At 43.8% G+C, this 13,736-nt stretch overlaps 1 protein-coding gene across 1 annotated transcript in view; it reads left to right on the forward strand.

Annotated features, from left to right (window-relative positions):
* The window catches only part of LOC126292210 (esterase FE4-like), a 127,257-nt gene that overhangs the window by 36,763 nt on the left and 76,758 nt on the right, over positions 1-13,736 (forward strand). Inside the window, exons 3-4 of the mRNA XM_049986064.1 lie at positions 7,087-7,246; positions 9,881-10,066. Of these exons, the coding sequence (XP_049842021.1) occupies positions 7,087-7,246; positions 9,881-10,066 (346 nt within the window). The remainder of the gene's footprint in view (positions 1-7,086; positions 7,247-9,880; positions 10,067-13,736) is intronic.

Here is a 13,736-nt window from a genome sequence, read left to right on the forward strand (position 1 = left end):
TCTTGTACTTACCGGATTTCTCTTTTGTATTGCGTATTAATTTGATTCTGATTTTTTTTGAATTTCTTAATTTGTTCATACTCTTCTTGTGTCATTCAGATCCGAAAGTTCTGCTACTTTCTCCGATAGTGAACACATTTCCTCAGTATGTTTTTCTGAACCAAGTTTCAGAGTGTCCATTTGTGTTGAAATCGAATCTACTGTGTCCTTTAAGTTTTCCTGAGTTCTTGCAAGTTGCGTAACCGAATCGGTGGATGCAACTGAGACCATTTTAGCTTGCAAGGTGTCGTGATTTTCACGAACAATAGTTTGCAGTACTTTCATGGCTGCTTCGTGATTCTGTAATGCATTTTCATGCCGCGAAAAAATAGGATGAAAATGCTCACAAATTTGTGTTTTTACGTCATTACAGATTTTTTGACATTTCGATCCAATGTTATGTAACTCAGTAGTTAAATCTTCACGTGTTTGTTCAAGTGTGGTGTCTAACTTCCGAAGATTTTGTTCCATTGTGTCTAACTTCCGAAGATTTTGTTCCATTGCGTCTAACTTTTGAAGCTTTTGCTGTGTTTGTCTCTGATTTTGTTCCATTTGCTGAATTAATTGCAATAATCATGTATTAGTGTCGGGAACCTGTTCCTCTATGCTTTTCGGCAGTGCATTTGCACCGGCAACATTCACATTTTGACAAGCAGAAAATGTGTCTTGACTTATTTGAGAAAACGGCGAGGACGCAAAACCTGAATGTACAGTAATTGCAAGATTGTGTCTTATCATTTCGGATTCCTGACGCGAGCTGTTGCCGACCGACCGATCGATCGATAATGCTTCCCTGTTCACTAATTGTTTCACTGCCTACACCATTATTTGCAGCCCGCTCCATTTCCCTATGCACTATTACCAAATTACTACTTTGAACATTAGTTAATTCATTACATAGTGGCGCTAACACACTGCTTTCGTCTTCACTGTCATTTCTCAGTTTACTTTGAAGCCTAGTATTACGATTTTAACACGCCATTATTGTCTAAATATTTCACACGACAACACAGAAAAATACAATTTGAAGATCAAAAATAAGAGAACACATTAACATAGCAAATAATATCTAGTTAATAGCAAGCGCAGCTGCGAAATACTTGGTGCAACTCTAAATGCATGCTACAACTGTTTTACTGTACAACAATGAAAGACTATAACTACAAAGGAGTTTCTCTCTACAATTACGCGCTAGCAATAACCAGAATCTACACTAATTACACAAACTACAAGAAAAAATACGAAGATTCCAGTGAGGTATCCTCGGCTAAGGGTCGACATATGAAACGTCCCCTTCGAACAGTTATACAGGACTGTGCTTAAACTGACACACAATATTTTTAACGCAACGCAATCTGACTTTCAGTAATCCCTACAAAAGAATGGCCCTGACTAACATTAACCTATACCTTTCACAAATCACTTACCTCACCAAAAATCTTCGTTCCTCTAACTACTGCAATACAGCGAGCGCCACTACTGCCAGCTAAATAAAAGATTCAAACTACGGAAGTCACTAATTACTGATAGGGACAGTTAGCAAATGAAAGATTTTAATAGAGAACAAACAATGTATTTAAGTCAGAATATATATATCAGTTCATGACATCCATTCATACAAATTTCAAAACTCCGCCATCTCTCTCCCCACGTCCACCACTGCTGGCGGCTCACCTCCAACTGCGCAACGCTACGCGCTGTTAACATCCAGTCGCCCAACACTACAATGGCGAGTATTACAACAATGCCAACCAGCCACTGACTGCACACAGCACAGCCAGTGATTTTTCATACAGAGCGCTATGTGGCGTTACCAATAAAAAAACCTAAACAGCCTACTTACAACTCAGAAATATAAGCAATGTCTAGACAACAACCTTCATCGGATTTAGTTATTAAAGCATTTGCTGTTTTAAGTTTATTTGTAATGGAAGTTACTAAAATTCTGTTGTTATGCGTAGCATTAGGCAAAGTAGCTGTATTTTTCTCTAGCATGCGGGTTACGTCATACGCAATTCTGGCTTGAGAAGCATTATCTATCTTATTATAATCGAGACTGATTTTTAAATCAACAAGCATATTTCCTCTCACATTTCTGTCTTACAGGTTAGGACTGACATTGTATTTTAGACCTTTTCCTAACAGAACTGTTTCATTCTGAGTAAAGACGATGTTGGTTTCATTTAAAATTATTTCATGGAAGACGTGACTGCTTTTTTGAAATGTATTCTGAGGTCATTTTTCATTAGAAAGCAGACAAAAAAGATTGCTGAGCTTCTTCTCGTGTTTCTGCATTATACCTATTTTACAAATCTCTAGATGTTCGTTAATTTGCGTCCACATTTCGTCAGTATTAAAATTATAGTTAACACGATAAGTGTACAAATGGTATGCTTTTTCATTAAGACGATCTTTTTTAGCGTACAGCTCTTTTACCCTATTACAAATAATATTCTTAATGATAGGTCTGAAGAATTTCGGAGTTTTCTTGCATACAGAAAAATAGATGTAGGCTTTTGTATAAGTCAGGACAAGTCCCCTTTCTTCACACTGCTTGTTAAAATAGATAGCCATACTTGCATTTAAAATTTTCTTTTTTAATTCTTTACATTTCGAAGCAGCCTTAGATACCTGGGCAGGTAGGAAACGTAAAACTTTGAACATAGTTGCCAAGGTTCAGTGACTGTGTCAGAATTATATTAGAACAAATAAGCCCTCGGTCACAAAATATTATGTCAAAATATCAAAGTGCACTTGCAAACCATTAATTGAATGTTTCATATTTAAAATTGTACATTTAAACGCATAACATAAAGGAAGTTTATAAAATGGGATTGAAAGGATGTGGACATTTGCTAAGCAGGAACGTCTACAGGATAAACGTAAAGATTTAGAAACATATTTCACTAGGTGATAGATAGATACCGCCTATTAAAGAGACCTTTGGATAAAAGATAAGCAGTTGTATGACTATCAAGAGCTCAGATGTAAAACGAGTCCTAAGTAAAGAAGAAAAAGCTTAAAGGCGGAAGGAGTATGGAGATGTACAAGGGAGATGAAAGCAATTTTATAGTAAGGGAAGGGGACGTGGATGAAGATGTGATGGGAGATATGAAACTGCAGGAAGAATCTGACAAAGCTCTAAAAGATCTGAGTCGAAATAGGACGCCGAGAGTAGAGGATGTTTCCATTAGAACAACTGATAGCTTTGGAGAGAGGCAGCCATGACCAAACTCTTCCATCTGGTGAGCAAGACGTATGGGACTTCTTCATCGGTGGTTGTTATAGCGGTCGAGTTTACCAGCTTGCTCTGTGCGCCTACGTCACGTGTGTTCCGACAGCCAATGAAGGTTCAGTATGTTCCGAGCGGTCTGCTGTGAGTGCCGTAGCTAAGTGCGAGCATTAAACGTGATCACAGCGATTTGTTTAGTGAGATTTTATTCCACTTGTTGCAGGTTGTCATCGCTAATTGTGTTGGTCAATGAGGAAATCTGCATAAGCAAGCGAGAGACATAATTTGCAGGATGTACGCTTTCTTCAAGCGGAAAGTACGAGCATGCTCTTACAGCAACTGTCGCTTATAATAGTCAACAACGAAATCCTCGTCCGTGCCTCGACGTACGCGAACCGCCATCGTTCGTAGCCCGGTCTGTACCTTCTCTGATGTTCTCAGGAAATCTTCCCTTGACCTCCGGCGTTGTGGCTAGGGTTGTAGCTCATGCATAGGATGCGTTTTCCCGTTCTTTCCCTGTTTCCTGCTGTGACTTCAAAATTTACACTGGCATACAGCACACGCAATGAAGGCGGTAGACGGAATAAGTTGCTGAGATATCTAAGCAACTAATGGAATGAGAATATTAAAAGTTTCACTTTAAATAATTATTGGTTACAGTGTACTATAATCCGTATGTTTGGTACACACTGAAAAGTGTTTACCATGTTGGGTGAAAGAGTTCTCTGGCAATTAAAAGCTGATTGCCGGAAACACATTGTATGACGTGCTATCACAGATCGATACCACTGCATGGGTGTCACGGCAAAGGATTTGCAAGTTTCGGTTAGACGTCGCTAGTGGTCACGCAGGATCCGGCGGACCCAGTTTTGAGCGCCTGATCAGTCACGACTCCAGCGGCTCTGTACCCTCTACTACCGCAATATAGGATGGCTAGCGGCAGCTACTCAGCCCACTCACACTTGGACCCTTTCAGTTCGGAACCACAGTTTGTACTTAATACAGCAAGCATCATTCTACACTATGTGATCAAAACTATCCGGACACCTGGCTGAGGCGACCGCTACGGTAGCAGGTTCGAATCCTGACTCGGGCATGGATGTGTGTGATGTCCTTAGGTTAGTTAGGTTTAAGTAGTTCTAAGTTCTAGGGGACTGATGACCTCAGAGGTTAAGTCCCATAGTGCTCAGAGCCATTGGAACCATTGGAATACCTGGCTGAAAATAACTTACAAGTTCGTGGCGCCCTCAATCGGTAATGCAGGAATTCAGTATGGTGTTGGCCCACCCTTATCCTTGATCACACTTTCCACTCGCGCAGGCATACGTTCAATCAGGTGCTGGAAGCCCATTTTTCACTGACTGCTGCACTGAGGAGAAGTATCGACGTTGGTCGGTGTAGCCTGGCATGAAGTCGGCGTTCCAAAACATCACAAAGGTGTTCTATAGGATTCAGGTCGTGACTCTGTGCAGGCCAGTCCATTACAGGCATGTTACTGTCGTGTAACCACCCCGCCACAGATCGTACATTATGAACAGGTACTCGATCGTGTTAAAAGATGCAATCGCCATCCCCGAATTGGTCAACAACAGTGGGAAGCAAGGAGGTGCTTAAAACATCAATGTAGGCCTGTACTGTGACAGTGTCACGCAAAACAGCAAGGAGTGTAAGCAAACTGCATGAAAAACACGACCTCACCATAACACCACCGCCTCCGAATTTTACTGTTGGCACTACGCAGGCTGGCAGATGACGTTCACATTGGGCATTCGACATGTCCACACCCTGCCATCGGATCGTAACATTGTGTACCGTGATTCCTCACTCCGCACACAGTTCTTCCACTGTTCAGTCGTCCAATGTTTACGCTCCTTACACCAAGCTAGGCGACGTTTGCCATTTACCAGCGTGAAGTGCGGTCACAAGCAGCCCTCGACCATGAAATCCAAGTTTTCTCACCCCCTGCCTAACTGTCATAGTACTTGCAGTGGATCCTGATGCAGTTTGGAATTCCTGTCTGATGGTCTGGATAGATGTCTGCCTGTTACACATTATGGCGATCTTCAACTGTCGACGGTCTCTGTCAGTCAATAGACGGGGTCGTCCTATACGCATGTGTGCTGTGTAAGTAGGCTGTTTAGGTTCTTATATTGGTAATGTCAACGCCACCCAGCGCTCTGTATGAAATTCACTGGCTGTGTTGTGTGCAGTCTGGTTTCCATTGTTGCTTGCTATTGTAGTGTTCGGCAGCTGGATGTTAACAGCGCGTAGCGTTGCGCAGTTGGAGGTGAGCCGCCAGCAGTGGTGGATGTGGGGAGAGAAATGGCGGAGATTTGAGAGCGGATGATCTGGACAGAGACAGTAAATTTGTAAGACTGGATGTCATGAACTGCTACATATATTATGACTTTTGAACACTATTAAGGTAAATACATTGTTTGTTCTCTATCAAAATCTTTCATTTGCTAACTATGCCCATCAGTAGTTAGTGCCTTCAGTAGTTTGAATCTTTTATTTAGCTGTCAGTATTGGCGCTCGCTGTATTGCAGTAGTTAGAGTAACGAAGATTTTTGGTGAGGTAAGTGATTTGTGAAAGGTATAGGTTATTGTTAGTCAGGGCCATTCTTTTGTAGGGATTATTGTCAGATTGCGTTGCGCTAAAAATATTGTGTGTCAGTTTAGTGTTGATGGGAATAGGTAAAGAGCGAAATGTCTGAGTACGTTCAGTTCTACTCAGCTGTTTGAAAATCAAATAATGTAAGAGGCTTATCAGCACAGTAATTCAATAATTTTTCTAAGGGAACGTTTCAGGTGTATGTGTCCCTTCACGTTTCCCCTTCATTATCATATCGGAAACAGTGGACCTAGGGATGTTTAGGAGTGAGGAATTCTCGCGTACAGACGTATGACGCAAGTGACACCAAATCAGCTGACCACGTTCGAAGTCTGTGAGTTCCACAGAGTGCTCCATTTTGATCTCTCATGATGTCTAATGACTACTGATGTCGGTTATATGGAGTAACTGGCAGCAGTTGGCAGCATTATACACCTAATAAGAAAAACGTATGTTTTTGGGGGTGTCTGTATACTTTTGATAATGTAGTGTATATTTGTCATGAGTTTTCATACACTTTGAGAAATAAAAGGTAAGTAAATCTTTTGTTTACTGTGTTCAGTTGTTCGATAATTGTTTTTTACTCATGTCCTCCTTTCCTATGATGGCAGTTACCACACCACTGTGTAGCCCACCTCTCCTTACCATTGTGTACAAAGTTGCAGACAACATATAATAATATGCTTGCCATTACTGAAAAATCTACTTGAAACTACTGGATAATTTTAAAACGTTTGTTGCAACCACTACCTCTCAGTGAAACCAGACAAAATTTAAATACCCATACTTCGATTTTGCTATGTGCTCCCCCACTATTTAGCGGTCGGCTTAGCTCACAGCCCTGTGGAAGACACGGGTCCTTTTCTGCTATAGCTAGCGATTTTTTCTCGCTGGGAGAATTCGAATGGGGTACAGTCAGCCTCATGATGTCATCTGAGGATCTACTTGAGTGAGACGTAGCGGCTCCAAGTTGTGCAAAGCCAACAAAGGCTGTGAGAGCGGTGTGCTGATCCAACCCCCCCCCCCCCCCCCCCCTCCATACTCCATCCACATGATGCCATCTGCCAGAAGAGAACACAGCGATTGGTTAGTCTCGACTGGCCCATCTGTGACTAGTTAGCCGCAGCTTTGCTTTTGGTTTACTTTTTTCTTTGTTACTGTGGCGAGGCAAGGCGTATGCAGTGCAGTGAATTGCCAGCAGCTGCCGTCAGAGGGCTCCAGGGGTCTCCTGCCAGTGATGGTCCACATCCACGGTGGTGGTCTGATGCTGGGCTCTGGCAACGAAGACTTTGGCGGTCCCGATTTCCTCATCCGCTATGGCGTCGTCTTCGTCTCCCTCAACTACCGCCTAGGAGTCCTCGGTGAGTATACTGACACCGTGTCTGCCGGCACACACACGCCAGTCAGTGCCCGGTACAAATGAGAATTGATACGCCGTTTCCCAAAAAGTTTCATAAGTTTTTCATCATAAGTTGTCTTAAAATACCGTTTCCTTGCATTCGAGAGATATGAAAGAAGGCCAGACTAATATGTATAGGGAAAGGTAGTATTGGCTTTACTACAAAATCTGTAAACTCTTTTGTAAAAGAATATACGACTTATGTATGTTAGAATGTTTATTACAATATCGTTTAAAAATTTGAAGTAAATCGCTCAAGAAGTTACCAATATTTTTTCGTTCATGTTCTATATGATTTATTATAATTCAGAGCAGGGAAAGACACAATGAGGGGACAAAATTTCCGAAGCGAGACAGTTGCCAGGGAAACCCGAGATTAGAATGAATAGCCAGTTCCCATATGTACTTGCGGAGTATTGCTGGTTCGCTAGTAATCTATAAATTACAGGAATACTTTTGAATGTCCTAGAATTCCTAAACATTAAGATTAAAACGTTCTTCAATATTGTCAAACGTCTTAGAATAAGAAATATGTAATTTTCGAATTATGTAGAACGTTCTTCAGTAATCATCAGTGTTCAGGGAACTGTTAACAGTTCTAGAAGTTCTGGCTTCTGATAGTGCATAAGACGAACTTCGACTCGTGTACATTAATAACATGTGTAATCTCAAAGTTGATATCTACATAGGAATTTCAGTGGTAATTACGAAAGTGATATTTATTGATTTTCAGTGTTCAATACCTAAATACATTCCAGAGCGCAGAAGTAAATGAAACTTAAGAGGAACGAGAAAGATGTATATTATGAAACAATGAGTGAATCAATGAAAGATTAAGCATGAAAAAATTCAGTCACAGATTTTGTGTGAATAAAATACACTCCTGGAAATTGAAATAAGAACACCGTGAATTCATTGTCCCAGGAAGGGGAAACTTTATTGACACATTCCTGGGGACAGATACATCACATGATCACACTGACAGAACCACAGGCACATAGACACAGGCAACAGAGCAATGCCAATGTCGGCACTAGTACAGTGTATATCCACCTTTCGCAGCAATGCAGGCTGCTATTCTCCCATGGAGACGATCGTAGAGATGCTGGATGTAGTCCTGTGGAACGGCTTGCCATGCCATTTCCACCTGGCGCCTCAGTCGGACCAGCGTTCGTGCTGGACGTGCAGACCGCGTGAGACGACGCTTCATCCAGTCCCAAACATGCTCAATGGGGGACAGATCCGGAGATCTTGCTGGCCAGGATAGTTGACTTACACCTTCTAGAGCACGTTGGGTGGCACGGGATACATGCGGACGTGCATTGTCCTGTTGGAACAGCAAGTTCCCTTGCCGGTCTAGGAATGGTAGAACGATGGGTTCGATGACGGTTTGGATGTACCGTGCACTATTTAGTGTCCCCTCGACGATCACCAGAGGTGTACGGCCAGTGTAGGAGATCGCTCCCCACACCATGATGCCGGGTGTTGGCCCTGTGTGCCTTGGTCGTATGCAGTCCTGATTGTGGCGCTCACCTGCACGGCGCCAAACACGATTACGACCATCATTGGCACCAAGGCAGAAGCGACTCTCATCGCTGAAGACGACACGTCTCCATTCGTCCCTCCATTCACGCCTGTCGCGACACGACTGGAGGCGGGCTGCACGATGTTGGGGCGTGAGCGGAAGACGGCCTAACGGTGTGCGGGACCGTAGCCCAGTTTCATGGAGACGGTTGCGAATGGTCCTCGCCGATACCCCAGGAGCAACAGAGTCCCTAATTTGCTGGGAAGTGGCGGTGCGGTCCCCTACGGCACTGCGTAGGATCCTACGGTCTTGGCGTGCATCCGTGCGTCGCTGCGGTCCGGTCCCAGGTCGACGGGCACGTGCAGCTTCCGCCGACCACTGGCGACAACATCGATGTACTGTGGAGACCTCACGCCCCACGTGTTGAGCAATTCGGCGGTACGTCCACCCGGCCTCCTGCATGCTCACTATACGCCCTCGCTCAAAGTCCGTCAACTGCACATACGGTTCACGTCCACGCTGTCGCGGCATGCTACCAGTGTTAAAGACTGCGATGGAGCTCCGTATGCCACGGCAAACTGGCTGACACTGATGGCGGCGGTGCACAAATGCTGCGCAGCTAGCGCCATTCGGCGGCCAACACCGCGGTTCCTGGTGTGTCCGCTGTGCCGTGCGTGTGATCATTGCTTGTACAGCCCTCTCGCAGTGTCCGGAGCAAGTATGGTTGGTCTGACACACCGGTGTCAATGTGTTCTTTCTTCCATTTCCAGGAGTGTAGTATTATTTTGCTTCAACACACAGTGTTTATGTGATTTGGAAAATGGTTTAAGTTTTTTCTTCCCATCACATAGAAACGTAAGGAGACAGAAAAGGAAATGACTGAGAAAAGCGTGTATTTAAATTAACCCTAATAATTACGTGCCGTAATGTACTTTGCATAGGAAGCTTCATATCACCATGGTGGTTCTGAGACAATGTTTAATACTGTCCAACAATGGCTGTAGTGTTAGCAGTATTTTCGATGGACGCGGCTATAAGCGGCTGTGGTGACCTCTACCTGTTTTGTTGCAGGCTTCCTGAACGCAGGGGACCGTCTGGTGCCAGGGAACATGGGCTTCAAGGACCAGGTGATGGCACTGCGCTGGGTCAAGGATAACATCGCCAGCTTTGGCGGCGACCCCGACAGCGTCACCATCTTTGGCGGCAGCGCTGGAGGCTGGTCCTGCCACGGACTCGTCTTGTCGCCGTTGGCCAAGGGTACGTGCATGGTCGTTATTAACCTCGACAACAACTACTGGGGAAAAGGGATCTACGGCATCCTACAAATCAGAGTGTGGGATGTGTGATGCTTCCTATCACAGTACTTTAGACATTTTGTAGTTTGTTGATGGATTTGAGGAAGGACAGAAAACAGTGAGGTTTTCAGTCCCGTCGGATTAGGGAAGGATTTGGAAGGAAGTCGACGATGCCCTTTCAAAGGAACCATCCTGACTGCCTGAAGCGATTTAGGATAACCACGAAAAACTTAAATCAGGATGGCTGGACGTAGGTTTGAATCTTCATCATCCCGAATGCATGTCCAGTGTGCTAACCACTGCGCCACCTCGCGGTACATTTTGCGCTTTTTGGCTATTTTAATGCAAGTAATACAGGGTGCATCAAAAAGAATCATCTGGTTTTAAAAGATCATAACTAATATGTTATTTGAGAAATGTGCTTGAATAAGTTTTACATGTTTCCCGCTAGGTAGCAGCAGTGTAAAATGGTCTCGGGACAACAGAGAAAGAATTGTTCTACGCTATGCGCAGTGCGGGTCAGTTATAGCTGTTCAGCGTGGCTTTCGTACTAAGTATGTTGTGGATCCTCCTACAGCACAGAGCATTATACGATGGCATGAACAATTCCGAGAAACGAGTTGTTTGCGTAAAGGCAAATCACAGGGCCGTCCTCGAGTGTCTGACAGAGATATCGAACGCATGTGCCACAGTTACACAAGGAGTCCGTAGAAATCCGTTCAGAGTGCAACTCTACAGCTCAACATCCCCCGATGTCCGTCTGGTGTGTGTTGCGTCGACGTTTACACATGAAACCATACAAAAATCAGCTACTAAAAGCTCTCCATGAAGGTGACAAACAACAACACGCTGAATTCTGTAATTTCGTTCTTGTGGAGACAGAAGAAGACAGTTTTTTTCCATGCTTAGTGTTTACTCATTAGGCAATATTACATTTAATTTTTCGGGTGAACAGTCGTGATGTGAGAATATGCGTTACTGAACAACCACATGAAGGTATACAACATGTGCAGCTTCACGGGAAAAGGTGTATGGTTCATTTTTATTTGCGGAGAACACCATTACAGGAATCGCATTTCTCGATATGCTTGAGAACTTTCCATTTCCACAATTAGAGACTGATTCGAACGACTTTATTTACCAACAGCATGGCGTCCGGAAGTGCGGGAATTTTTAAATTAAACCATTTACGAAAGATCGGTCTCACTGGACCAAATGATTCGGCGTTTCGTTACAAGCTCATCGGACTGTATGTGATTATTTCTTGTGGGGCTACAAAATACTATAACGAATTCCTTACAGACTAATGGAAAAACAGGTAGAAGCCGACCTCAGGGAAGATCAGTTTGGATTCCGTAGAAATTGTGGAACACGTGAGGCAATACTGCCCCTACGACTTATCTTAGAAGATAGATTAAGGAAAGACAAACCTATGTACCTAGCGTCTGTAGACTTAGAGAAAGCTTTTGACAATGCTGACTGAAATACTCTCCTTTAAATTCTGAAGGCGGCAGGGGTCAAATACAGGGAGCAAAAAGCTATTTACAATTTGTACAGAAACAAGATTGCAGTTGTAAGAGTCGAGGGGCATGGAAGGGAGGCAGTGGTTGGGAAGGGATTGAGACAGAGTTTTAGTCTATCACCGATGTTATTCAATCTGTATATTGAGCAAGCAGTTAAAGAAAGAAAGAAAAATTCGGATTAGGATTTAAAATCCAAGGAGAAGAAATGAAAACTTTGAGGTTTGCTGATGACATTATTATTCTGTCAGAGACAGAAAAAGACTTGGGAGAGCAGTTGAACGGAATGGACAGTGTCTTAAAACAAGGATATAATATGAACACTAATAAAAGCAAAACGAGGATAATGGAATGTAGTCGAATTAAATCAGTTCATGCTGAGAGAATTAGATCAAGAAATGAGTAAAGTAGTAGATGGGTTTTGTTATTTGGGGATCAAAATAACTGATGATTTTCGAAGTAAAGGCGATATAAAACGTAGACTGATAATGGCAAAGAAAGCATTTCTGACGAAGAGAAATTTGTTAACATCGAGTATAGATTTAAGTGTCAGGAAGTCTTTTCTGAAAGTATTTTTATGGAGTTTATCCATGTATGGAAGTGTAACATGGATGATAAATAGTTTAGACAAGGAGAGAATAGAAACTTTAGAAACATGGTGCTAGAGAAGAGTGCTGAAGAGTAGATGGTTAGATCACGTAACTAATGAAGAGGTATTGAATGGAATTGGGAGAAGAGGATTTTTTCACACAACTTGACTAGAAGAAGGGGTCGGTTTGTAGGGCATGTTCTGAGGCATCAAGGGATCATCAATTTAATATTGGAGGGCAGCGTAAAGGGTAAAAATCCTAGACGGAGACAAAGAGATGAATACACTAAGCATATTCAGAAGGATGTAGGCTGCAGTAGGTACTGGGAGATGAAAAAGCTTGCACAGGATAGAGTAGCAAGGAGAGCTGCATCAAACCAGTCTCTGGACTGAAGACCACAGCAACAACATATTTTTTTTTAAATATCTGGTGTTTTCCTGTTTACGATGTTGAGTTTGCGTTTTCGTAAGTGTAAATTCATTCAGTCTGTAGCGCAATAGTTGCTCACTGAACAGCCAGCAACATAGCCCATTAATGCATCAGCGTCCACTGGTGATAAATTGGGAGAATATCAAGTTGCATATCTAGAATTCTGTCTGCTTTTATAGTTTACTTCCTCAGTTAGCCTTGCTAGGATGGTTAGGATGTGTGTGTGCTGTGTGCGGACGTCGGAGGAGCTAACCGTAGTATGCGATTTGTTGAATGTGCACTTGCCTTGTGGTGTAGCGGTTGCGGAGAATCAGGCGAATTGCATGGGACACATCAGGTATCGCTTGGTTTGCCCACGGGCTCTCCTTCCGAGGCACCTACTAGACCACCCGACTTGCTGGATCTGCCCCCACAGCAGGGTGACTGGCGGGTGGTAACGCGTTCGCATCGATTGAGGCGTTACCACGCCTGACCACGCTCATTCACCCTCGACTGCCGCAGTCATTCACCCTGTGTGGGGACAGGTGGCCGCTCCTTCAGCATGGTCCAAGCAGGCACATGGGGGCAGTTATTGGGAACTCCAATGTTAGGCGTGTTATAGAGTCCCTTAGGCATATAGTGATGAGGGCTGGAAAAAAGCCAATGGGCACTCGATATGTCTATCGGGGGGACCTCATCCGAGACGTGGAGGCTGCCCTCACAGTGGCTATCGAGCGTGCAGGGTGCAGTCGTCTGCAAAATGTCGCTCACGTCGGCACCAACGACGCCTGCTGCTTGGGTTCTGGGGCGAATGCCAGTTCGTACAGGCGGCTGGCGGAGTTGAAGACTGCTGGCCTTGAGTGCGGAATGCGAGCAGAGCTCACAATTTGCAGCAGTTTCCAGAGTTCATCGGTGTGCTTTGGTTTGGAGGCGAGTGGAGGGTCTCAACCAAAGGTTTCATCGACTCTGTGACGGTGTTAGCTGCAGATTCCTAGACCCGCGTTATCGTGTGGGGATTTGTAGGACTTCAATTAATTGGTTAGTGATGCACTATACAAAGGAAGCAGCTACTCGGGTAGCAGAGTACTTGTGGAGTGCACATGAGGGTCTTTCA

The sequence above is a fragment of the Schistocerca gregaria genome, chromosome 9 (genome assembly GCF_023897955.1).
Source record: "Schistocerca gregaria isolate iqSchGreg1 chromosome 9, iqSchGreg1.2, whole genome shotgun sequence".
Taxonomy (NCBI): Eukaryota; Metazoa; Arthropoda; class Insecta; order Orthoptera; family Acrididae; genus Schistocerca; species Schistocerca gregaria.